This window comes from Microtus pennsylvanicus, chromosome 2 (assembly GCF_037038515.1).
Source record: "Microtus pennsylvanicus isolate mMicPen1 chromosome 2, mMicPen1.hap1, whole genome shotgun sequence".
Taxonomy (NCBI): Eukaryota; Metazoa; Chordata; class Mammalia; order Rodentia; family Cricetidae; genus Microtus; species Microtus pennsylvanicus.
This window is the reverse complement of record NC_134580.1, coordinates 140,717,865-140,742,423: the sequence shown is the minus strand read 5'-3', so window position 1 is coordinate 140,742,423 and position 24,559 is coordinate 140,717,865. Positions and strand designations below refer to the sequence as shown.

The following is a 24,559-nucleotide window of genomic DNA, read 5'->3' as shown; positions in this document are numbered from 1 at the left end:
GGCCTCGAACTCACAGATCTGTCCATCTCTGCCTGAGTGTTGGGATTAAAGGCGGGTGCCGCCACCACCAGGCTGAGAAGTCAGATGTTTAGTCAACAAAATGCTTTAACTGCTTTTTATTTTAGCTCAGTATCAATAAATGTAGAAGCATGTAAGAGTAGTAATCACAAGAAATGTAGCAGACCCCTGTTCATTTCACACATTCGCACTTTTAAAAATTAAATACAAAGTGGGAGAGTGTGTGTATGTCTCTGTGTGTGAAAGTGTGTATGTATGAATGTCTTTGTGTGTGAAAGTGTGTGTATGTATGAATGTCTATGTGTGTGAAAGTGTGTGTATGTATGAATGTCTATGTGTGTGAAAGTGTGTGTATGCATGAATGTCTATGTGTGTGAAAGTGTGTGTATGTATGTGTGAGTATATCTGCATGAGTGTCTGTGTGATTGAGATATGGGGTTCTCTCCTTCCTTGCTATGGGTTCCAGGGATCAAACTGGTTTTTATAGGCTGGCCTTTACCTGCTGAGTCTTCTTGTCGGCCCTTGTTTTGTTTTTGAGACATGGTCTGCCTTCATAGACTGGCCTCAAACCCACAGTCCCTCTGCCTCAGATCCCGGACACAGTCTGCTCTACTGTCCATATTATCAGAATTTGCAGTATGCAGCCAGTGTGAGATCTTATTGGAGGAAATGGTAATATTTTACTGTCAGGGAGATTGTGTTGTGTAAATGTGATGATATCTAGTGTTATCCACGTTTGTTGTGGAGGTCTGGTTTCTTTATCTCCCTGTGGTTCTGAAGGTCACTTTTCCAAGGCTGTTTGACAGTCCTCGCTGTGCTGGCTGCTCGCGGCTGCTGCTGCAGGCTTTTCTGTGTTTGGCTTTGCTGTGTTCTTAAATGTCTCTTTCTAGAGACACGTTTCCTGATGCGGCCCTGCAGGAGGATGTCTGGTTCTCGAGAGTTGCCTTGCCCTTTCCTCTCTCTGCCGTTGTTAGTTCTGATAAAGTGAGCAGGCTTCTTGGCGGATGCGAACACCCTGCTCCAAGGATCACGGCTCTGGAGAGCCTCTTGGAGATATTTTCTACACTAGAGATATGCTTAAATAACAGAGATAATTTGACGTGAACCAAATTTAACTGTTTTTACCCTCCAAATAACTACTATTTAAGGGCTGGAGAGATGGCTCAGTGGTTAAGAGCATTGCCTGCTCTTCCAAAGGTCCTGAGTTCAATTCCCAGCAACCACATGGTGGCTCACAACCATCTGTAATGAGATCTGGTGCCCTCTTCTTGCCTGCAGACATACACACAGACAGAATATTGTATATATAATAAATAAATATTAAAAAAGAATAACTACTATTTAAAGCACACTAGGGCAAATTACCAAACCTACATTAGCTGTGTAAATCTGGGCTCATGCATGTTGGGCCCTTCCGTTTTTGCAAGCAGTGGCGGTGCCGCCACTTAATACCAACACATTGGGACTCTCAACCCCATTTTACAGATGAGAAAATTGAGGCTGGGAGGGAGGTAAAGGGAGACATGGCCCAGGTCACGCAGCTGGCCAGTGGGGGGGTGTGTTTCAACTGTGCATTTGGGTATGCTCCTGCTGTCTAGCCACTAACTGTCAGGTGCTAGCCTTCAATCTCTGGCCTTCTAACACAGAGGCAAGGGGCTCCACAAACTGCTGCCTGGCTCCGGCTGTGTCTAGTTGGGAAGTGGAGGTGGCCTGGCTGTGGAGTGGGTTTGTGAGGTGTGTGATGTTGGTGTGTTGTTTGTGATGTACTTGTGCAAAAACAACTGCTGAGAAACCACATTTGTTTTGAAACCCCACCTGTCTTTCTTGCCTACATTTCAGTCAGAGCTAAGACATGGTCCGTTTTACTATATGAAGCAGCCACTCACCACAGACCCTGTTGATGTTGTACCGCAGGACGGACGGAATGATTTCTACTGCTGGGTTTGTCACCGGGAAGGACAAGTCCTTTGCTGTGAGCTCTGTCCCCGGGTTTATCACGCTAAGTGTCTGAGACTGACATCGGAACCAGAGGGGGACTGGTTTTGTCCTGAATGTGAGGTTAGTTCCCGATGAATGAGTTCATGACCTTCCTCATTTCCTCTCCTTTCTCTTTTCTTCCTTTTATTTTTTAAAAATTTCAAATAATCCAAATAGAGGGAAAGAGAAATGTCTTGCCTCCTGCCTGCTCTACCCTGGCCACCCCCTCTGGGGACCCGCCTCTGCGCTGGCTGCAGTGGGGCAGCCCTTGGGAAGACATGTCGCCTTGCCTGTCCCCGCTTCTTCACGAGCCTTGGGAGCGCTTTCAGACCTGCGGCTGTGCCTCTGCTGCTTCTGCCATGAGTGCCTTGGAAGGGACCTTGTAGATCTGTAATGGCTGACGATGCCTTTTGAAAAGATCCCGGGCTGTGTTTCCCTCCTTCCTTCGGCTTTGAGTCCTCGCCAGCAGCCCAGCTGGGAAGACCGCTCTGGTGTGTGTGTGTGTTCCACGTGGCGACGTCTCATGTTTCCTTCCGTGCAACAAGCATTTCTCCAGTGCCTGTTAGGTGCTGGGGATTCAACAGCGCTTTCGACAAGAGAGGAGGATAACCTTTTATTATTATTGTTTCTATTTGGACAAAACTCGAAAGACAGTTACTTATAATAAATAGGTTGAAGAAATGTGGAGAAAACAGACAGAAGATGGGAAGAGGGAACTGAGGCGTCCCCCGCTTTAAGAATCCAAGCCTGGGAAGATCACACCGAGATATGAGGAGGATCTGAAGGGCATGACGTCTGGGCAGAGGAAGCCGCAGGTTCGGTACTGCGACCCTGCCTTCTAGAGTGAAGGTAGCCCACCCCGTGTCTCCTCAGCAGCAAGGGTGAACTATCTCGTCACGCAGCTGACTGCCCGAGCTCCCTCTGTTCCGCGCAGCTCGCTGATGCTCTCTGCACTGCTGGAAACAAGTGTCAGTCTCTCACATCATCTCAGAGCATCTCTGGGATTCCACCGTGCACTGGATTAGATTAGCGTCCTGTGTGAGAGGGACGTGCCGCCTAGACGCGTGTGTTTAGGAGGAATTCAATACAGGAAAACACGCTCGTCTTGCCGCTCTTGGGTGGGGAAAGGAGAAAAAAAAGAAAAATACTTGAAATTAATTAGACTTCGAAACAAATGATGATGGCCCTGACGGGGTCTTGTGCTTCTGTCGCAGCCAGAGCCAGCTGATGGCTCCCCCGGGGTTCCTACAGACAGGCTTGCACACTCCGCTGCCAGTTCCCTCCTGTTTAGAGCTGGGGTTACTTCCCCTTAGTTTTGTGGGTCCCTGAGCCTCCAGCAGTTTTCTTCTGTCTTGAGCATCCCCCCACTTTGTCCGAGTCCCCAAATAGAGCGTGTGGAGATAGGCTGCCGTCTCTGCAATCGATGCTTGTAATGAGTGCTGTCTGAGATGCCACAGCCACAGCGTGTGACCACCCTGTGTGGGAAGCAGCCAGTGAGTAGGGCCTGCCAGGTTGTTTGGAGCCAAGCTTGCTGTCTCACCATTAAGATGATGGCTCCTCTCTGTCCCCTAGGCCACGGTTTCCTTAAAAGACTAGCACGTGTCCTAACCTTTCCTTTTTTAGGTGGGAGAGTTTTTTTCTAGTGTCTTCCAGCTAATTTGTCCTTGGGCTCCTTGGTCAGCATTGCTCACCAATTCCCCTGTTGAAAAAGCTTGACTGGGACTCCTATCCTGTGCTAATCCATCAGTCCCTGCCAGGAAGGAGGAAGAAGCTCGGGGGGGGGGGGTAGTGGTGGTGGTAGGCAACGCTCTCTATGCCCACTATGGTTCTGCAGCACCCAGAAAGAACTGGGATCCAGGCATGCAGGTCCGCTCGCTGTGTGTTCAGATTCAGGGCCTTTATTTCCCCTGTTCCCCACCCCGGAGTGAATAGGAAAGGCAGCTGAGACGATCAAATGGGGTCGATTTATATGCTCTGCACCGTTATCAGTTTTTGAGTGACTCCGTGTGTCCCTTTTCTTGACAACCGACCACACTGGGAGTTCACTGGAAGCTTGGCCCCTGAGCTGTGACAGATGGAAACTGGTTCCAAATTACCTGGAGGGAATGTCTCAGCTCTCCTTCCACAGAGAGGCCAGAAGAGTCCCCGACATTTTAGGATTTGCTATTTTTTTTTTTTTGTTGTTGCTGCCACGTAACCCTCAGAGTCCCCAAGATGTGGTATGAGGCTTCAGTGGCAGTCTGGTTCCACTTGTTTTTCTGGGTCTTTTCTTTGATAGCTATGTCCTTTCTGAGATGACCATTCTGAGCTGGGTGTGGTAGCACATGCTTGTAAGCCCACTTGGGAGGCTGAGGCAGGAGGATTAGGAGTTTGAAGCCAGCCTGGGCTACATAGCGACATTCTTTCTCCAAGATAGAAGAGAATGGGAGGGGAAGGAAGGAAGGAAAAGAAGAAAGAAAGGTAAGGAATAGAAACGGGAAAGAGGATATGGTGGTGCACACCTTTAATTAATCCCGGCTCTTGGGAAGCAGAGGTAGGTCGTTCTCTGGGAGTTTGAGGCTAGCCTGGTCTACAGAGTGAGTTCTAGGCCAGCCTGGTCTACATTACTGAGATGATTTTCAAAGAAGGAAAGGACAAAGGAGAGGTTGCCTCTTGTAGGATGCCCTCAGTGGGTTCATGTCCTTGGGCATGGAGAACGAGGCATGTTTCTCATTAGCTGATCCCCTTCCCTTAATTCTTCTACAGTGAGCTCCATTCCCCTGCATCAGCAGTGTCCTTGAGAATGGCCATGGCCCCCAGAGGATATGACAGTGGCTGTGAGCACGCCTTCTGTGTTGCAATTCCCTCCATCTACTCTCGGTGGCCTTTCTTTTCAAATTCAATGGTTTCGCAGGGTGGCTGGTTTTTCGAGACTGGAACTCTCTCTGTAGACCAGGCTGGCCTCGAACTCCCAGAGATCCTCCTGCCTCTGCCTCCCGAGTGCTGCGATTAAAGGCGTGTGCCACCCCCCTGGCTCATATTCAGTTCTTAAGACCCAAAGGTTGCAGTCTGCTACCTCGCCAGGTCCCAGATCATTATGTCTTCACGAGTCCGAATCCTTTCCTGATGCAGTGTTCGTGGATCGCCGTTCTCAGACGGGAACTGCATTTACTTCTGAGTGCATTAACAAAACTAGAAGGAGACAGATGCATTGGCTGTGATGTGTTTTCCCCCTAACAGACCTGTGTGTGTGTGTGATTTTTTGACTTGTAGAAGATTACAGTAGCAGAATGCATCGAGACACAGAGCAAAGCCATGACGATGCTGACCATTGAACAGCTGTCCTACCTGCTCAAGTTTGCCATTCAGAAAATGAAGCAGCCAGGGGTAAGAGTACTATTCCCGCTGCTGTCAGCATAATGGCCACAGTGGCTTCTGTTCTGTTCCTTCCATGCCCCATGTGTTCCTTGGTGGCCTTGCTTTTCAGACACACTGACATACCCTTGGGGTCTTCCTGTATATTCAGACATAAGACACGATCCAGGAAGAGTTTAGTCAGGAGACAGTTGCTCGTAGGATGGATGGGGTAAGGGACGGTTCTGAAGAGTTATGAGGTCAAAATCACAAGGAGGGCCTCCGCTCCTCCCTACACAGGATTTTCTTGAGAGCAAAGTTACTGCTCGCTCACCCTAGTGAGACTGAGCCAGTGAGCTCGCCAAGGTGGGCGATGCTGCCCTTCAGCAAGTGGGGCGGGGTTTGATCTCTTCTGTTTGAACAGTGGGGAGAGATGGGTGTGCACCTCACAGCAGCACCCCGAGAGCCCCTGTCGGCGGCAGCACTGCTGCTGTTGCGGTTGGTGTTTACCATGACGGTTTCAGGAAAACGTCAGAAAATACCTTGTTTTATTTTTCTTGTGGTCAAGACCTCTATCTATCCTCATCCCCAAAATATATGTGTCTTTTTTTTTTTTTTTTTGAGACGTGGTGTCTCTGTGTAGTTTTGGAGCCTGTCCTGGAACTCTCTCTGTAGACCAGGCTGGCCTCAAACTCACAGAGATCCACCTGCCTCCCGAGTGCTGGGATTAAAGGCGTGTGCCACCATCACCCAGTCTATATCTGTGTTTTAAAAGGTAATATTTAAACCCAGTCTTGGTGACACATGCCTATAATTTCCACCGAAGTTAAAGGCCACCTTGATCTTCTAAACAAGTTTCAGTCTAGCCCACAGAAACCCTTCCCCCCATTTCCCGAAGACATTAAAATTACTCCCTTACTGCATTCTTCATACAGATGAATTCAAGGAAAATTTGGGTGGAGTTCCCCTTCTGTTTGTACAAAAGCACCCTGTGTGCTAGTGGAATTCCTTTGAGTTTGTTTTCTAAGTTCACAGAAATGTGGAGTCTTAGTTAGGGCTCACCTGTTAAACCTCTTTCAAAAGAACAAACGTGGCCATCGAGTGGCCCAGGAGGTACAGATACTTGCTGTGAAGTCTGCTGCCCGGGGTTCGTTCCCCAGACTCCGGATGGTAGTAGAGAACCAGTTCCCCCACATTGGCCTCCGAGTTCCACGCACATGCCCGCACATGTCTGTGCTCACACGCATACACTAAATAAATGTGATGACACAAAAAACAGAAGCGGAACAAAAGCAGCCATTTTATTATTATTATTATTACTATTACTATTATTTGGTTGAATGTGATGAGATGTTGCTTCTGGTTCTTTTAGTTCTTTAAACTGTGTCTGCCGAAGACCCATCTATATAAAAGGGTCATCTAGACTAGACAACTCAGTAGAGATGTTGTCTTTTTTTTGGGGGAGGTGAGGGATACTGGGGATTGAACCCAGAGCCTTTCTCATGCTCTACCACTGTGCTGCGGCCCCAACCCGACTTTGTGGGGTTTTTGTTTTTGTTTTTCCCAGCTGGGTGTCTCTGTATAACAGCTCTGGCTGTTCTGAAACTGGCTTTGTAGACCAGACTGGCCCCAGAGATCCACTTGCCTCTGCCTACCGAATGCTGGGATTAAAGGCGTGTGGCACCGCTGCCTGGTGCATGGTATATTTTAAAGAGATTTGCTTGGTTTTATGTGCATGAGTTTTTGCCTATATGTGCACCACGTGCGCCTGGCGTTCGAGCTCAGAAGTCTTTGGAACTGGAGTTAGAGATACGTGTGAGCCATTGTGTGGGTGCTGGGACCTGAACCTCTGTTCTCTGCAAAAGCAGCCGGTGCTCTTAACCACTGGGCCATCTTTCTAGTGTCTGTACATGATAGTTGTTGTCAAGTTATCCAGGGCTCGTGTGTGTGCATGTGTGAGTGTGTGTGTTTGTGTGTGTCTGTGTGTGCAGTTAGGCAGCCACTGAACTGCATTCCTTACACTGGACCATCTTTCTAACATTTTACAGTTTTACAGTAGTCAGGCCTCCACGCTAGGTGACATTGGGCCAGTGTCATTGGGAGAGATACTCAGTTGTCTTGCTTGAGTATAAGTTTGGGTGTTCAGCCAAATCTTTCAGTACTTTTATTTCTTTAAACGTTTGCGTGTGCATATGTGCACATATGTGTGAACCCTACTGTGTGCAGGTGCCCAAGGAGGCCAGACGAGGGCATTGGATCCCCTGGAGCTGCCCAGTGTGGGTGCTGGGATCCGAACTGGGGTCCTCTGGTGGAGGACAAGCAGGCTTAACACAGAGCCGTCTCTCCAGCACCTCTTTTTAGCATGTTTAAATTGAGAGGTTAACTCCTGCCATGGACATTGCCCCTTGAGCTGATGTCTTAAGTGGGTCAAGATCAAAAACTTGCTCAGCCTGGCTGCTTGAGGAAGGAACAGAATCTCACTTTTAGGTTTTTCCCCAGGTCACACCCTATGGTCACATTTAGGGGACATTCTTTTGGTGAGTCAGTATCATTTTATCCTCAAGTCAGCTTGTGCTGGGGTGTGGCCTGCACAGCAAGTGTCCTTTAGAGGCCTAAAGTGGGTGACAGTGTGGAAGAAGGCAGAGGCTGCACACAGAAGGAACAAATAACAAAACCAGACACTTCCACCCGGACCCGGGACTCTGTGAGTGGGAGGAGTTAGAAGATGGGTCACCTTGAGCTTTTCGAGGCCATCTTGTGTGGTTATTTCTGGAGCTGTGAAAGGTTGTCTGGATTTCAGCATCCTTTGCTTTCCACACTTGGTCTTCATAGCAGTGATGGTTTTTGCGTGTGTGCGTGTCTCTTTCTCTTACAGACAGACGCTTTCCAGAAGCCCGTTCCCTTGGAGCAGCATCCCGACTATGCAGAATACATTTTCCACCCCATGGACCTTTGTACCTTGGAAAAGGTTGGCCTCCATCACAGGGCCTGTCCGAGGTAGCACAGGTGCCGAGGCGGCTGAGGCTCCTCCTGTTCCCTGTCCAGGCTCCAGTTAGATTATTTCTTGATGCTTTCCCGCTCTGTTTCATTCGGATAGAACCCTGCCTTCCATGCCCCTCTGTGACCTCTTCCTAGGGGATCGCGGGGATTGTTGAGCCGCACAGGCAGTGCTTTAGAGCGGTAGTCCCAGCTTCGGAGAATTAGTGACTTGATTGATTGGCTTCTCACTTCCTCTTTCGGAGGCGCTAATGAGAGCAGCAGGAAGGAGAGAGAATGACGCGTTTGGAAACCTCCGGCTTAGCAGTCAAGGGGCTTCCTAGAACTGAATTCCCTTTGCCCATCAGGCTGTTTCTCTAATGCCCGAAGAGCTTTGCTAAAATTCCACGGTGAAAATCACACTTGAAGTGTTTGCTTGAGCAGACAACCCTCATGCAGATTTCCCAGCTCAGCTAAATATGGTAGGGTTGGGGCTGGCGTGACTTCGCCTGCACAGGGTCTTGCTTTTGATTCCCCAATTCTGTAAGAAAACAAAGACATCCATAAAGTAGAACATGATGTCATAATGTCTGTATTAATAATCCCCCTCCACCTCCCCCCCCAAAAAAAGCAGTAGATGACATTTACTTTGGCAAACTGTGCAGACCCTTATGGTATTGCTGGAAAGAGAAAGCAGTAGAAAACGACAGGGTTGGATTCTAGCTTCAAGCGGGGCTTAGGTGTCTTCACGTTGTCCAAAGTACCTCACCGGCTCGTTGTGAGAGGCCTGTGACACCACAGTGACTTTATTTTTTTTTTTAAAAATATTTATTTACTTATTATGTATACAATATTCTGTCTGTGTGTATGCCTGCAGGCCAGAAGAGGGCACCAGACCTCATTACAGATGGTTGTGAGCCACCATGTGGTTGCTGGGAATTGAACTCAGGACCTTTGGAAGAGCAGGCAATGCTCCCAACCTCTGAGCCATCTCTCCAGCCCCCCCACAGTGACTTTATTAGTAGTGATACTCAGCGCCATGAACTGTTGCCTTCATTGGATGACGCTGCTGAATAAATGACATCATTTTCAAGATGAGATTGTTCCAGTCATTGTGCTGACTCTCGGGTGCACTTTATAGGGTTATAGATCTTGGACCTAATAGCATTCTGGGAGACGAGTCAGAGAGCACCGATTAATTCAGCCAATGGCTTCTATGACAGGCGTAGGGGACCCGGGTGTTAGCACTGCCGCCTGTATCAGCGTCCATGGTCATGCTGCTCTCTGGCTTCTCTCCCCAGAACGCGAAAAAGAAGATGTACGGCTGCACGGAAGCCTTCCTGGCTGATGCCAAGTGGATCCTTCACAACTGCATTATTTATAATGGGGGTGAGTGGCGTGGAGGTTCCCAAGGAAGAGAGTGTGCTTCAGAGAGCGTGGCACACAGTCTTCCTGTCCTTTGTTGAGATCAGTCAGGTGTCATGGACTGGAGGGATGGCACTGCCTAGCAACACTGCCCGTAGCTCCCTCAAGGGCTCAGCTCTCTTCTGTCCTCAGCGGCTATCTGCGGTCACGTGTACACCCCTCCCCCATACATGTAATGGAGAAGAATCTTGGAAATAATACCAGGCTTAGGTGGCTGAGAACATAGATTAGTCAGCAAAGTGAGGATCTGGGCTTCCATTTCCAGTGCCCGTAGAAAAGCCAGGTGTCACTGCATGTGTTTGTCACCCTAGCTGTGTGTGGGGTGGGTAGAGTCTGGGGACTCCCTGGAGGCTGGCCAGAGCCAGTGAACTGCAGGTTCAGTGAGGGACCGTGTCTCAAAACGCTTGCAGAGCAAACCGGGAGCGCACCTGATACCAAGCCCTGATTATCAGATCAGACAAACGTGCTTGGGCTCCCGTGGATGAGTTTAACACCTGCTCCAGCTAGGATGGCCAGTGGAGTGGGGCTAGTGGAGGACAGGGAGGCTTACGGCGGCCATTACGGGTTTCTTCCTGTACGCTGCTGCTTATTTAGTTCCTAGCTGTGTGTGTAGGTTTGGATAGTGAATATTCTCGCAGGCGCATGTGTGTGGGGGTGGGCATGCACCTATTGTGTGCGCGCATGGGTGAGGCCTGAAGTGTCTGTCCCAGGTTCCACCTCAGGTACCACCTACCTTGGTTAATGCTTGTCTGCTGGGACCGTGTCTTCCCGGGTCTGGAGATAGTTAGGCTGCAATGCCTGGCCGTGGAGTCCTTGTGCTTTTGGGGCTCGCATATACTGACTGAGCCATCTCCTCAGACCAACAGATTTACAGTTTCTGGAAATACTATTAGGGCAGAGAGAACGCAGTCCTTTGGCCATCTTGACCTCTGCTTTAGTGCAAAGGAAAAAGGCCTGGCATTAGCTCTGGACCAGATGCTCACATCATTAGCTAAGAGTTCTGGTAGAGAAAGGGACTCCTGATGCTTAGCCATTAAGTAAGTGAGAATTTTCTCGTGAGAATTTTCTCATCTGTTTTTCTACACAGCTACTGGTGGAGTCTTAGCAACACACTAAACACTCTTTCCTTTTTGCACTGTGTTCTGAGATTATAGGGTTAAATAAGGCTCCTTTCTGCTAATTATAGCCTTTAGAATGTCAGAATACTTTGAAATAATAACCTCATCTGTAGGGAATTCCATACCAACTGCCCAGTTGTAATATGGTAACAAAACTTGCTCCTTGATAGAAAAGTCAGTAATTTGAATCAGTGTTGGAAGCCTGAAACCTGCTTTTTTTTTCTAAGCCTTTAAATGATGAATATTCGCGGGGGTGGGGGGAACAGTTTAAAATATTTCTAATGCAAGTGTAATCCCGAGGCAGGCGGCTTGCTGTTTGCCTTTGAAATAATCCAGTTTCCTTCTTCCTTAGGAAATCACAAGTTGACGCAAATAGCAAAAGTCGTCATCAAGATCTGTGAGCATGAGGTACGTGTGCCCTGCCTTCTTGGTGTCCCTGAGGCCCAGGGCAGCCCAGTGGGTGGCTACAGTGACTTCTGCGTTCACTGCATTTTGTACAGCCTCTTGTCTCTTCAAGCATGGGAAAATAGGGAAGAGGGGCCCCCAGTGGTCCAGGAGCCGGCTAGCTCGGCTGTGATCTAAAGGGGATGGGTGGGAGGAGATTGAGCCCGAAGCTGTGGCAAGTACAGGGAATCCTGAGATTTCTCTGCTGTCAGTTTCTCTGCTTTGCCCTTCGCCTCCACAGTTGGGACTGAGGGATCGGTCCATGGGGCCATTCATTCCTTTTACAGGGGTTTGTAGTTTTGAATTAAGGGGAACAAGTTTATAAAGTGTCTGCCTCTCCCTCCCTTTTTTTTTTTTTTAAATAGGGTCCGTCATACAGCCCAGGCTAACTTTGAACTTGCTATGTAGATCAGGCTAGCCTCTGCCTCCCTAGTGCCAGGAGTAAAGGTGTCACTGCTCCTGTCACATGGCCTGGCCGTGATGGTGCAGCCCCCTCGACCCCCACCCCCCCTTTCCCCAACCTGATTGTGTGGTTCTCAGGCATGAAATTCACAGATAACAATGTGTGCTATGGTCAAGAGACTGGATGGCTTTGCTAGTTGGTGGATCTTTCCTGACTGCTTTCCAGAATAGCTGTAGCTGGATCTATATGGCAGTGTGTTCTTCCCGACACCTTATCAAAGGTTTATTTATTAAAAAAAAAATAATTGTTTTTATTTTACGTGCATTGGTGTTTTACTCTGTGAGGGTGTCAGATCTTGGAGTTACAGACAGTTGACTGCCATGTGGGTGATGGGAATTGAGCCTGGGTCCTCTGGACAAGCAGTCAATGGTTTTAACCTCTGAGCCGTCTCTCCAGCCCCATATTTATTTTTATTTATGTGGGTATGGGTACCTGTGTATTTATGTACATCACGGGTGTACAGATGTCTGAGGGGGGCAATTCCCCTCAAACTGGAGTTAACATGTGGTTTCCTGAGGTGGTGCTGGGAACAGAACCCAGGTTGTCAGCAAGCGCAGCATGCGCTTTTAACCTCTGAGCTTCCTCGCATGCCCATCTAAATTTAAAATCTATTTGCGTGTATATTTCTTCCATGTGAGCATGCACAGCAGCATGTCACTGTTGTTCCTGTCTGCATTGCGTTGGTAGTGAATTGTGACGGAACTCACTTTGGACTAGTACGAGTTGCGCGTTAGGAGGCGCATCCCCGCTCGCTCAGTTCCATCTCCAGTTCAGATGGCTCAGGAGGGATGGGGATGGGATCGATGTGGGCTACAAGACGCAGATAGATGTAGCAGAGCATCTGTTCCATGCCTGCGACCTGCACGGTGGTAGGAAGCAAAGAGAAATACAAGATCGCCGATACTGGGAAGCTAATAGCCACTGAGTGTGTTGAGTCTTTAGCCATCTGCTGCCTGGGTTCAAATCCCTGCCCTATCGCTCTGCCGCTGTGATCTCTGGGGTAGGTTACTTGAATTTTGAGGGCTTCATCTCCCTCCCCCATACTTTAAAACGAGATGACAGTAGTCCGTCCTTGTCCCACTTATGAGGAGTAAGTGAATTCCCAGGCGTGGGAGGCTTAGACGGGTCTGGTTGTGGTCAAGGTGGTATGACTGACTGTAGATGTCACGGGACATCTAGATGATGTATACTACGTCTGTGGAGTTTACTGCTGTGTGGATTCTGTGTTATTCATCATCCCTGACTGCCTAGGAAGAGGTGCAGGCCCAGAGGCATGAGCCAGGTAGACTGCGAGCGACTTCAGGCTGAGGCCATTGGTTCGGAGCCTGCTGTCCACCTACCCGAAGGTACCATCTTAAAAAGGATGGGGGACAGCTACTGTGTGGTTGAATGTTCTGGTTGTCATTAGTGCAAAGAAAATGTGTGACGCGGTCATGGTTGACAGTGATGTAGAGGTTGAGCGTGGGAAATGGGGGAGGTGGAGAGGAGAGATTCCAGACAAAATTGGTCCAGCTGCGATTCTGTAGGTGGGCAGAGGTCAGATTACTCATAGCCTGGATGGAGCCTAGCCGTTGTTGAAGTTTTTTGTTAATTTCTCAGTTTAGCTTCTAAAGATATCAGGCAAAGTGCACATACGTATTCAGGCAAGACTCCCCTCCCTCCCTCCCTCCCTCCCTCCCTCCCTTCCTCCCTCCCTCCCTCCCTCCCTCCCTCCCTCCCTCCCTCCCTGTCTCTTTCCCTCCCTTTCTCCCTCCCTCTCCCACAATCTCTCTCTCTCTCTCTCTCTCTCTCTCTCTCTCTCTCTCTCTCTCTCTCTCTCCCACAATCTCTCTCTCCCACAATCTCTCTCTCTCCCTCTCCCTCCCTCCCTCCCCCCCCCCCACCAGAAAGCAAACTGTGCTGTGTGTACCACTGTGAATCTCTCATTCCCAGCATTTGGGAAGCTAAGGCAGAAGGATCTTTTGATCACGTTGAGGCCAGCCTGGGCTACCTGGCAAGATTCTGTTGCTATCTCTCTGCCCCCTAATACAAGAGGAAACCCCAAAGAAGAAAATCTGACCTTGAAATCAAAGTACAACACTTAACTACCAGGGATTTACTGAGGGCTGCCAGACATGAGGCCTTCTCTGGGGCTCCACGCTCTAATGTGTTTTTGCCTTACAGATGAATGAAATTGAAGTATGTCCAGAGTGCTATCTTGCTGCTTGCCAAAAACGAGACAACTGGTTCTGTGAACCCTGTGTAAGTTGGACTCAATCCCTTTAATTCATTTCTGCAACTCTGGTGCCTTCAGTGGCTCTACGAAGAGGGCCCTCTTCAGGGATTCATGAGATGAGGTTGTGAAATTTCATAAAATGATCTGTAAAGTCAGGGCAGAATGGAGCTAATTGGGCTTGGGCAAACCTCTTGGGCTGAACTGTTTTGTCTCAGAGCTAAGCATCCTGGTAACTAGGTTGACTCAAAAGAGGGATGCGGCTAGTGGGATGCAGGTCACGGGACGTCAGAATCATGCCTGCAGTTTTCTGTGTCATTCTTGAATCTGGTTTAGTCTGCTTGAAGACCTTTGGACATACGTCCCTGGAGGATTGTCTCAGGCTCTCCAGAGAGGTACAAAGTTACCTCATGGACTTTGTTTCTCTTACAGTGTTGGGCATTGATTGGATCAATGTATGTTTATTTTAAGCAGTGGTTCTCAACCTTCCTAACGCTAGGACCCTTTGATACAGTGCCTCATGTTGTGGTGACCCCAACCATAAAATTATTTTGTTGCTACTTCATAACTGTAATTTTGCTACTATTATGAATCCTAATGTAAATATCTGTGTTTTCTGATGGCCTTAGGTGGCCCCTGTGAAAGGGCTACTTGACTCTCCAAAGGGGTCATGGCCCACAGATTGAGAAGCGCTGTTTTACAGAGATACATGTTGCGGGGTGGAGTGAGTATACATGAGAGAGAGGCAGGGCGGAGGGTTGGAGAGGGCAAGACTGGACAAGTGACAGTTAACACTCAGCTCAGGTTTCTGAGCCTCTGGAGATAAAGACCAGCTCAGCCTCAGCCCTGGGGAGTCCCCGGCAGATCAGCGCCTCCTGCATAGCTCTCCATTTTCTCCAAACAGCACAGATAGGTGTTGACTTTGTGTGGTGCCAAGAGAAGTGCATTTGCTCATCCATGGTCACCGCGGTAATGAGCAGAGCCAGGACCCGAACCTGATTCCTTTTACTGTTTCAACACTTTAAAAAAAAAAAAAAGTCAGGGTTTCTTTGTGTAGCCCTGGCTGTCCTGGAACTCAGACATCTGCCTGTCTCTTCCTCCTGAGTGCTGGGGTTAAAGGCGAGTGCCACCATGCCAGGCTCACTTCCAGCTGTTAAGCCCTCCGCAGCTCTGTGTGGCCGCACACCTGCCAGCGAGCACCTGTGTGAGGGCCCTGCTGGCAGCTGTCCTCGTTTTGTGCGTGACTCGTGTCGTTTTGCCTTCTAATCGCTGTGAAAACACTATGGCCAAAATCAACTTGGCAAGGAAAGGGTTTATTTCTTCTTTAGCATCATCCAGGGTCATCATAGCAGGACCCAAAGTAGAAGCAGTGGAGGGGGCTTGTTTCTCCTGGTCTGCTCAGCCTGCTTTCTTATAGAACCCGGGATCACCAGCCCAGGGGTAGCATCATCCACCAGGGGCCAGAACCCTACCGTATCAGCCATTAATGAAGAAAATGCCCCACAGCCTTGTCTACAGGCCAGTCTGATGGAGGCTTTTTCTCACTTACAGTCGTCCCCCTCCCCAAATGACTCTAGCTTGTGCCAAGTTGACAAAGACCTACTCAGTAGAGCCTGTCTCCCCGTGTTTAATTTACCTTGACTTTAATGTGTGTCCTGCTACCAAGTATAATGCCAACTCTGCATTTTGTTCTTCTTCTAGAGCAACCCGCACCCTCTGGTCTGGGCCAAACTGAAGGGGTTCCCATTCTGGCCAGCAAAAGCTCTGAGGGACAAAGACGGGCAGGTTGATGCCCGTTTCTTTGGACAACATGACAGGTGGGAATTTAAAAACAGACTCTGGGTGGAAGCCTGGGGATTTACATCAGATGTCAAAGGTGGCAGAGCCGGCTTGCTGTTATTTCTGCTGTTTTTAAAAAACAAATTCTACCTTTTATTTGTAATCACTATGGCTGTTGTTTTGTTTATTGTCACAACTGGTGTTGCAAAAAACATTTCTTGGTTCTGTGTTGAGCCCAGTGAGGGGAGGGCTTCATTCAGTCGCTTTAGGAGTCTTAGGAAAGAACCTGGCCTCCACGGTTGTGTTGATGGATCTGGCTTCGGAATGAGTTCCATGACCGTGTGAGGTGCTGCTGTTTGACGTGCAGTTACTTATTTATTTTGTTTTCTGGAGTGAATTAAACCTCTGTGCAAATTACTTTTAAAAGTAATGTTTTTTAGGGACTGGAGGTAGTTTCCTAGATTGCCACTAAATGGTTCTTTTAGCGCTAGATGGAGTAGTTCCCTTCCCTTTTCTCTATATCTAAAATGGGAAATGGTGGTGGGGGGATGGGGATGATGATGTTTTGACAGGTGTGAACCCTCCCTCCCAGCCTCCCCACCCTCCCCTTCCTCCCCTTTCCTTTCTGCACAGGCTGAATGGAGTTATGGAGTCATTCCAGCTAAGAGCAGCTCCCATTGCTTTGGCACCCCGCCTGCCTGCGAACTGTGGGTAGCCAGAGGTGCTGCTTAACATGTTCCCTTTCAGCGGGTCACTCAGGATTTCGTGAATCAAGGGCGCCTTCAGAGCCGTCCCCCTCTGCAGGGACAATGTAGGAGCGAGTGCATAGGAGTTGAAGTGTGTCCCACACAGAATATACATGTATATATATATATATATATATATATATATATATATATATATATATATATATATATATATTGGTGATACCAGCATCACAAAAAGCGCTTACTCTGTTAATTTTTGATTGATTTACAAATCAAAGGAGAAAAAGAATTTTAGAGAGATTTAGTTTCTTACAGAAATCCCAGCAGGTCCCTTGTCTCACCGAGGTGGTACTGGCTTTGGGTATCACACTTTAGTTTTGACTCCCTCCCCCCACCTTTTTCTGGGGGGAATGTCAGGGGCTCATGTAGCTCAGGCTACTCTCAATTTGTTTTATATTGGAAGGTGACTCTGGGCTCCTGGTCTTCCTTCTTTTGCCTGAGTGCTGGACTTCCAGGCATACGCCTTGAGACCTGGTTATGTGTTGAGAGAACCCGGGGCTTCCTGCTTGCTAGCCAAGGCCTCTACCAAGTCAGCTCCATCCCCAGGCCCTCCCAATCCCATCCTGTCCTGAACTTCAGCATTCCTTCATTTGAAGGAATTTGCTTCCTCGGGCTACAGCGCAATTGCTGGCAGGCGGATGCTTGTCAGTCTTTGTGAGCTGCTAGGCCAGCTCTCTCTCAGCTGTAGGAAATGCTGGGTGTGAGGTACTGGCTGACAGCTGGAGGGGCGGAGGCTCGGGAAGGGCTGTGCCTGTGATTTGACCTGGGGTAGAGGAGAGCAAGGATTTGCTTTTTATTCCCATAGCAGGAGGAGCTGGTGACTGGCTGTGCCCTCCACATCCCATCACAGAGTCTTTTTGTTCATAGCTTTGTTTGCTTGCTTGTTTTTTGGTTTTTCGCGGCAGGGTTTCTCTGTGTAGCTTTGGTGCCTGTCCTGGAACTAGCTCTTTTTTTTTTTCAAATAGTGATATTTTATTCGTATTTTATAAATAAAGCTGCCTGAAAAACAGACGGTAAAACTAAGTCACTGGAGGCCATGGAACTAGCTCTTGTAGACCAGGCTGGCCTTGAACTCACAGAGATCCACTTGCCTCTGCCTCCTAAGTGCTTGTGTTCATATCTTAATAGTTTAAGGCTCTTCTGTGGGACAGCATTGTGGAGTCACCTACCTCCAGGGGTGTGCATTAGTGTGGCACAGCAGCGTGTCCCCATTTACCAGATGGTCCTAGACCCACAGAGTTCATGGCTCTGTTCCTTCTACTGTGTCTGTCCTGCCAGCCTGCCAATGAAGGTGTCCTTGGGCACACAGGCCTCAAAGGCATCGCTTGTACTCTGTGCTAAGGCTTCTGCCTTAGATGGATTTATACAGTGTATCTCTTGGTCTTGGCTGAGAGCCAGACCTTTCCTGCTCTCTTGCAAGATCACGATCCTTCTCGGCATCTGCAGTGTTTTGCTGTTTCCTCTGCTGGTCTGTGCTCACCTGGTGTGCTTACTTTGGGCAGGGTGGCCCTGCTGCGGATGTGTGGACAGTCCACAGTGCCATGGTACCAACACTTTGGAGGCCCAGGGTTTTCCTGTCCCTGGGAGCTGATGTGCATATTCTCCTTAGGGGAATGAATTCTTGGTTCCCAGACAGGAACTCCCCTCCCCACCCCCTTCTAGACAGGGTTTCTCTTTATAACAGCCCTGGCTATCCTTGAACTCACAGAGATCCCCCTGCCTCTGCCTCGAGTGCTGGGATTAAATGCATGTGCCACCATACCCAACCCTAGACAACCAACCCAGGAAGGCCCATCCACAGCCTGCTTTGCTAAGATGTGCTGAAATTGTGGTATAGGGACCCATGGGGGTCATATAACAGGTGCCAAAAGCAAAAGCCTAGGCATACAATGGTGAGCTGGGTCAGACTAAGAAACATCTCAGAACCCTACATTCAGATTGTCAAATTGATTGGCTGGAGAATGAACCCATGGAGGCTGTGGCGGCAGTCATGGGACACCCTGAAGTCTCCCTCTGTGCGCTTTTCTGCCTTTTTTCCCTTTGGGACAGGGTTTCTCTGTGAAGCCCTAAGTTGTCCCTGTAGACCAGGCTGGCCTGAAAGTCAGGGGCCTGCCTCTGCCTCTCTCTCCAGTGTTGGGATTAAAGGTGTAAGATACCATGCCCAGGATGCTTCTTATCTTTTAAAAGAATTGTTTGATTAATTTTAGACACATGTACCATTATCTAAAACTATAGAAATTCTTATGCCAAATGATTGCTAAGCCTTAAGAAAAATACCCGTTAGCCTTCATGTGCCTACTGTACAATTGAGGAAGGGATCCTTATGTAACAGGCTAGACTTGGATTTTGCTCCTTCTGCCTCAGCCTCCTGAGAGCTGGGGTTGCAGACACAAAACCTCTGTCCCCAGACATCAGGCATTTCCCTATTCTTTGAAGTTGCTGCTTTCGCCTCAGTCTTCCTGGTGAGAAAACTGAGGCCCAGGGAAGGCAATACCTTACCCAGGGTCACTAAGAGGAGAGCAGTTCTGTGGCTCCTGCCTGAGGCCTTCTGTGCTGAGGAAAACCTCTTTTCCTTTTAAGGAAAGAGCTTATTCTTGCCTAGGCCCCTTAAGGCTTTTGGGAATAGGGTAGGGGGTGGGAGGTAGTTGTGGCCTAGACAGGGCAAGGGCCTTGGGCCTATGGCCCCTGACTGGGAAGCCCCTGGTGCTGACTCAGGACTGTTGAGTTTGCTTTGTTGGCGTTCCATTCTCCTAGGCCGGAAATGTCTGGGGCAGCCCTGGGGACTCTGGTGGCTCTCATTTCTGCCTCACCTAGCCAGGAGCCCTGTCTCTTCTTATAGCTGTACTCAGTCTTGTTTCTCCTGCTTAGACATGAGGGTCTTCAGGTCCCGGCAGGAAGGTGTCCCTAGCACTTGTAGCTGTGTGTTTGGGGGTTCTCACTTGCAGCCAGGCTTTGTGCTGAATTTGGCCTTTGCTCAGGGCCTCCTTTCTCATGCAACACTCCCTCTTCAGGTGTAGGAATTAATGCCACCTGTTGAGGTGGTGTAAAATGCTGTAGAAGAAAGCCCAGACAGGGCTGGGTCCAGAGTCCTGTGTGGGCGCTGTGGATACAACCAGACAAGTGTGTCTCTTACAAGTGCACGTCACTTCTTTCCCCGGCTCCCCCCACATCCCATGGCTTTATGCCAGACTTAGGTTTGAGGTCCAGGCACCCTGGAAAAGTATTTGAATGAGGTTGAGACTGCGGAGTTAGGAGTGCACAATTAACAAGGTGTTCTGGTGTCCCCCATCCACAGGAGCATGGCTGGGTGTTCTCAGTCCATCCTGCGGTCATGAGGTAGGGTGGGGGTGCTGGTTCTGGAAAAGCACCTCACTGCTTTTGGTTTTGTGGGTCTCTGCAAAACTTCCAGGAGTGTGGGGGTCGATATAGAGGAGAACAGCAGCAGGTGGAGCGTGTCCACCCCAAAGCCAAAGGCTGCTTTTAAAAAAATTTTTTTTATATTTATTTATATATTATGTATACAACATTCCTTCCATGTATGCTTGCGTGCCAGAAGAGGGCACCAAATCTCATTCTAGATGGCTGTGAGCCACCATGTGGTTGCTGGGAATTGAACTCAGGACCTCTGGAAGAGCAGTCAGTGCTCTTAACCTCTAAAGGCTACTTTTTATAAAGAGTTTTCCCCATTTTTATTTTCTCACATGCTGCTAGGTGTGGCGTGGAACTCAGGAGGCGGAGGCAGGAAGATTCTGAGTTGCAGGCCAACCTGGACTGCTACATAGTGAGGATTGAGACACTCAGATCAATTGAAATTTGCATCTCCTTCTAGGAATATGAACTTATAAAGGATAGTCCCATTTGGAATTGTAATTAAAAAAAAAAAACAAAAACAGAAAGGAGGTCCATGTTCAGCTGAGCAAGATCCAGGAACTATGCCCTCTTCAGATGTGTCGTGGAGGACTCTGGTTTTCTTCCTCTGAAACAGCAGAAAGCCGAATGGGTTGTCACTCCTTTTATTTTTGGTTTTTAACACTCATTTGTTTACTCCTTTATGTGTGTGTGTGCGTGTGAGCACCACGGTACATGTGTGGAGGCCAAAAGACAACTTGAGGGGGGTGGCTCACTGCGGTTCTGCCAGAGCAGGGCCTGCCTTAGGCTTGGCAGCAGCGCCTTCACCTGCTGAGCCATCTTGAAGGCCTCCATTGTGTGCCTGACAGATTAAGATGGCCAAGTGTGTGGAGCGCTTTCACGTCCTGGCTAAGTTTTGTTGTTCACGTTCCATCCCTAATACCTCTGTGAAGTGGATCATTCATTAACCATTCAAAACATGCCTTTTACTTAAAAAGGAGAACCCACGTTTAAGGATCTTGGCAAGCGCCCGCCAGGCTAATTTGGTTTGCATTAAGAAAATTAAAAATAAACAATCCTGGGAATGAGCGAAGCTGACTCAGTCTCTCTCTTTTGCCCTCCTAGAGCCTGGGTCCCCATCAATAATTGCTACCTCATGTCTAAAGAAATCCCCTTTTCTGTGAAAAAGACTAAAAGTATCTTCAACAGCGCCATGCAAGAGATGGAAGTTTACGTGGAGAATATTCGGAGGAAGTTTGGGGTTTTTAACTATTCCCCGTTCAGGACGCCATACACCCCCAATAGCCAGTACCAAATGCTGCTCGATCCCAGCAACCCCAGCGCCGGCACTGCTAAGACAGATAAGCAGGAGAAGGTGAAGCTCAATTTTGACATGACAGCGTCCCCCAAGATCCTCCTGAGCAAGCCCCTTCTGAGCGGGGGCGCAGGCCGCAGGATCTCCCTGTCCGACATGCCACGCTCCCCCACCAGTACGAACTCTTCCGTGCACACGGGCTCCGACGTGGAGCAGGACCCCGAGAAGAAGGCCCCATCCAGCCACTTCAGCGCAAGTGAAGAGTCCATGGACTTCCTTGATAAGAGCACAGGTCAGCCCCAGTTGGGAGAGTGGGGTAGGAGGCTGTTGGGTGCACTCTGGTTCTCGGTGCCTCACCCATGGGTACAAGCAGGCAGGCCATCACAGCCATCATGGGGTACAGTGATGGACTTGGTGAATGACCGGATCCCAGACACGAGGGAAGTGCTCCCAAAGGCCATTCCTAAAGGGTGGAGATGGGCAGAAATCATGCAGGGCTCAAGGCCTCTTGGATTGATCCTCCCGCCACCATCTTCCGAGTGCTGGGATTACAAGTGTGTCCACCACAGTTGCTCTTTTTAGCGCAATAAAAAGTGTGTTCGCGTGCAAGCCCCGCATTTCAAAAACCAGGGTTTTATAGAAGCTTCTGTTTAATTTAGTGTCTGTCTTCCCTGGGCTGGTATATGTGACATAAAGCTTTGTGGCAACATTCCTTGTTCATTGAGACTTCAGAGCCCCTATCCTAAAAATACACAACCTTACTTGCTAATCCTGAAGGGCGGCCATATAAAATAAAAGCAGACTGGGTGTGGGAACGTATTGCTGTGTGGGGAGCATTTGGGAGGTAGAGGCAGGAGGATCAGTCTGTTGACTACATGAGAGCTTGTCTCAAAAATACTAAAACCAAACCAACCAAACAAAACCCTCAAAAAAGAAGGGGTGACATTCAGGATTGTTTGGCGCTTGCAAATTGCACCCATTCCTGTGGGGGGGCGGGGTAGGTTCTGTGTTTTGGTCGTGGCTGTAGCTATGGACATTGGTAGCTGAGTTTCAATAAAACTTTATTGATGTTGGTTGGTGAAAACCGAAGCCTGACTTTACTATAAGTTTATGCATTAAGAACTATTGAATTGGGCTGGAGAGATGACTCTATGCGTAAGAGCACTGGTTGTTCTTGGTGAGGAGCTGGATTCAGTTCCCTTCATCCACATAGCTGCTCACAGGCACCTGTAACTCTAGGTCAGGAACTCTGATGTTCTCTCGTGACCTTTCTGGACACCAGCCATGCAGGTGGTGCACAGGCATAAATGCATATATTGGGAGAAAAGCTATTGCGTTTTTGTGCAAACCTACTCCCCCCCCCCCCCTTTGCTAAATACCCTGCTTAAATAGCAGGCCACACAGGGACAGGGAACAGATTGGGCCCATAGACTCTTTTTTTTTTTTAAACCAAATATTCATACAAATTTTATTGTTAATGTGACAAACGTGCCTGCCAGGCCACGAAGCAGGCCTACTCCCTGCCACTGCTCCCTCCTGCCCTCTGGTGTTAGCAGTGATGTCGGGAGGGAGAAGAGGATGTACACATTCGTTCAGACCCCTACAGTCAGGGACAGTTGACATCAGGTGGGGGTCCGTCCAGAATGCCAGAAAAGCCTACCCTGGCATAGAGCGAAAAGCCATGTAAGCAGCCATGTAAGCCAGAGTGCTGTGATGGAGCACACATAAGCATGAGGATTTAGAGCCTCATGTTCTTTCTTTTTGAGACAGGGTCTCGCCCTGTAGACTCAGCTGTCCTTAAACCCACAGAGATCTGCCTGTCTCCCTAGTGCTGGGATTAAAGGTGTGCACGAGTCCGTGTGAGCGCACGTGTGTGTGTGTGTGTGTGTGCACGTGCATGTTTCATGTGAGGACCAGAGGGCAGCTTGCAGAGGTCAGGTCTTTGCTTCCACCCTGTGGGTTTGAGGGCTTGACCTCCGGTCATCAGGCTCAGTGGCAAGTGCCTTTGTCTGTGACAGGCACCATCTTGCTGGCCTCCACGCCACTTTTTCCTTTGGGAGACCCAGTATCACAGCCTGTGTTTGTTGCCCCTAGAAGCAGATAAAACTTTCTAAGCAGTCAGTCTTCCGCTCAGTAGGGAGCCTGTAGCTTTCAGGGGAGCCACAGCCCTGGGTTCCGCTGCCTCCAAGTGGTTTCTGCCCCCACCACACCCGCTTATATAGGCCACTTGGACAGACTGGGATTCATCAGTGTTTGCCAGCTATTGCCTACAGACCTCAGTGAAAATGTTCACGTGTGCTCTGGTACTGTCCTGAGCCTACAAACTCTTCTGAGCTAGTGGTGCTTTGTTTAGTCTTGGCGGACTTGGCATTCCACCATAGGTTGCTATCAGGGAGAAGGGAGAATGTTTTCATGGACTCTGTCTTATTGTGAAATCAATAGTTGCTGTAACATAGCTGTCCATGACAAATACTAACCCTCCCTCCCATGACCAGCTCTCCTGAGCACCCTCAGGCACTTATTCAAAGTCATGAAGGGGGGAGCGGAGAGTGATTGACAGGTGATGAGGGCCATGAAAAGCAGAGTTCTGTCTCATCGTGCCCTGCTGTGTCTGCTCGTGTGCACTGGTGTGTAATGCCTGCCCAGATGGCATTCACAGAATATTTGTGTGCATGTGTATGTGTGCATGCATGCGTATCTATGGCACTTGTGTGGAGGTCAGAGGAGTCAGCTTTCGCCACTCCATGGGACCTAAGAATTAAACTCAGGTCATCAGGCTTGGGGGCAAGTGCCTGTACCAGCTGAGCCATCTTGGTGGCCCCATGCGTTTGGCCTTTTGATTGAAGGTGCATGCTATTGTGGGTATTTATTTTGTTAAGGGCTACTTAGATTCATGAGTGGTGTATGACTTGGAGGTCCCCAAACCCTGAACCAGAGCGGCAAGGGCTTCTGGTCAGCTGATTCTTGATGCAAATGCAGATGCAGCATGGCCAGATTGCTGCTACAACAGGAGACACCTCAAATTTTGTGTACATGCAAGTGTCCCTGTCCTCTAGCTTGCTTCTGTTGCTGTGATAAATACCCCAGCCAATGTACGTGCAACTATATCTACAGAATTAGAAAACAGTGGCTTTGGGGCTGGAGAGATGGCTCAGTGCTTAAGAACATTGCCTGCTCTTCCAAAGGTCCTGAGTTCAATTCCCGGCAACCACATGGTGGCTCACAACCATCTGTAAAGAGGTCTGGCGCCCTCTTCCGGCCTGCAGGCACACACACAGACAGGATATTGTATACATAATAAATTAATAAAATAAATATTTAAAAAAAAGAAAACAGTGGCTTTACCTGGGATTTTCATCGCATGTAGACCGGTGTCCTCTGGCC

The 24,559-nt window shown here is 48.9% G+C and overlaps 1 protein-coding gene across 31 annotated transcripts in view; it reads left to right on the top strand.

Moving 5' to 3' along the window:
- Nucleotides 1-24,559, top strand: part of Zmynd8 (zinc finger MYND-type containing 8) — a 97,332-nt gene that overhangs the window by 38,123 nt on the left and 34,650 nt on the right. For 17 of the 31 annotated variants that reach the window (XM_075963077.1, XM_075963067.1, XM_075963086.1 and 14 more), the window contains 8 exons: nt 1,858-2,076; nt 5,248-5,361; nt 8,204-8,296; nt 9,606-9,693; nt 11,200-11,255; nt 13,918-13,995; nt 15,668-15,783; nt 20,986-21,467. In XM_075963077.1, the coding sequence (XP_075819192.1) occupies nt 1,858-2,076; nt 5,248-5,361; nt 8,204-8,296; nt 9,606-9,693; nt 11,200-11,255; nt 13,918-13,995; nt 15,668-15,783; nt 20,986-21,467 (1,246 nt within the window). Of the gene's footprint in view, nt 1-1,857; nt 2,077-2,825; nt 2,845-5,247; nt 5,362-8,203; nt 8,297-9,605; nt 9,694-11,199; nt 11,256-13,917; nt 13,996-15,667; nt 15,784-20,985; nt 21,468-24,559 lie in introns of those variants that run through there. The other 14 variants (XM_075963087.1, XM_075963089.1, XM_075963088.1 and 11 more) reach the window with 3 other exon arrangements.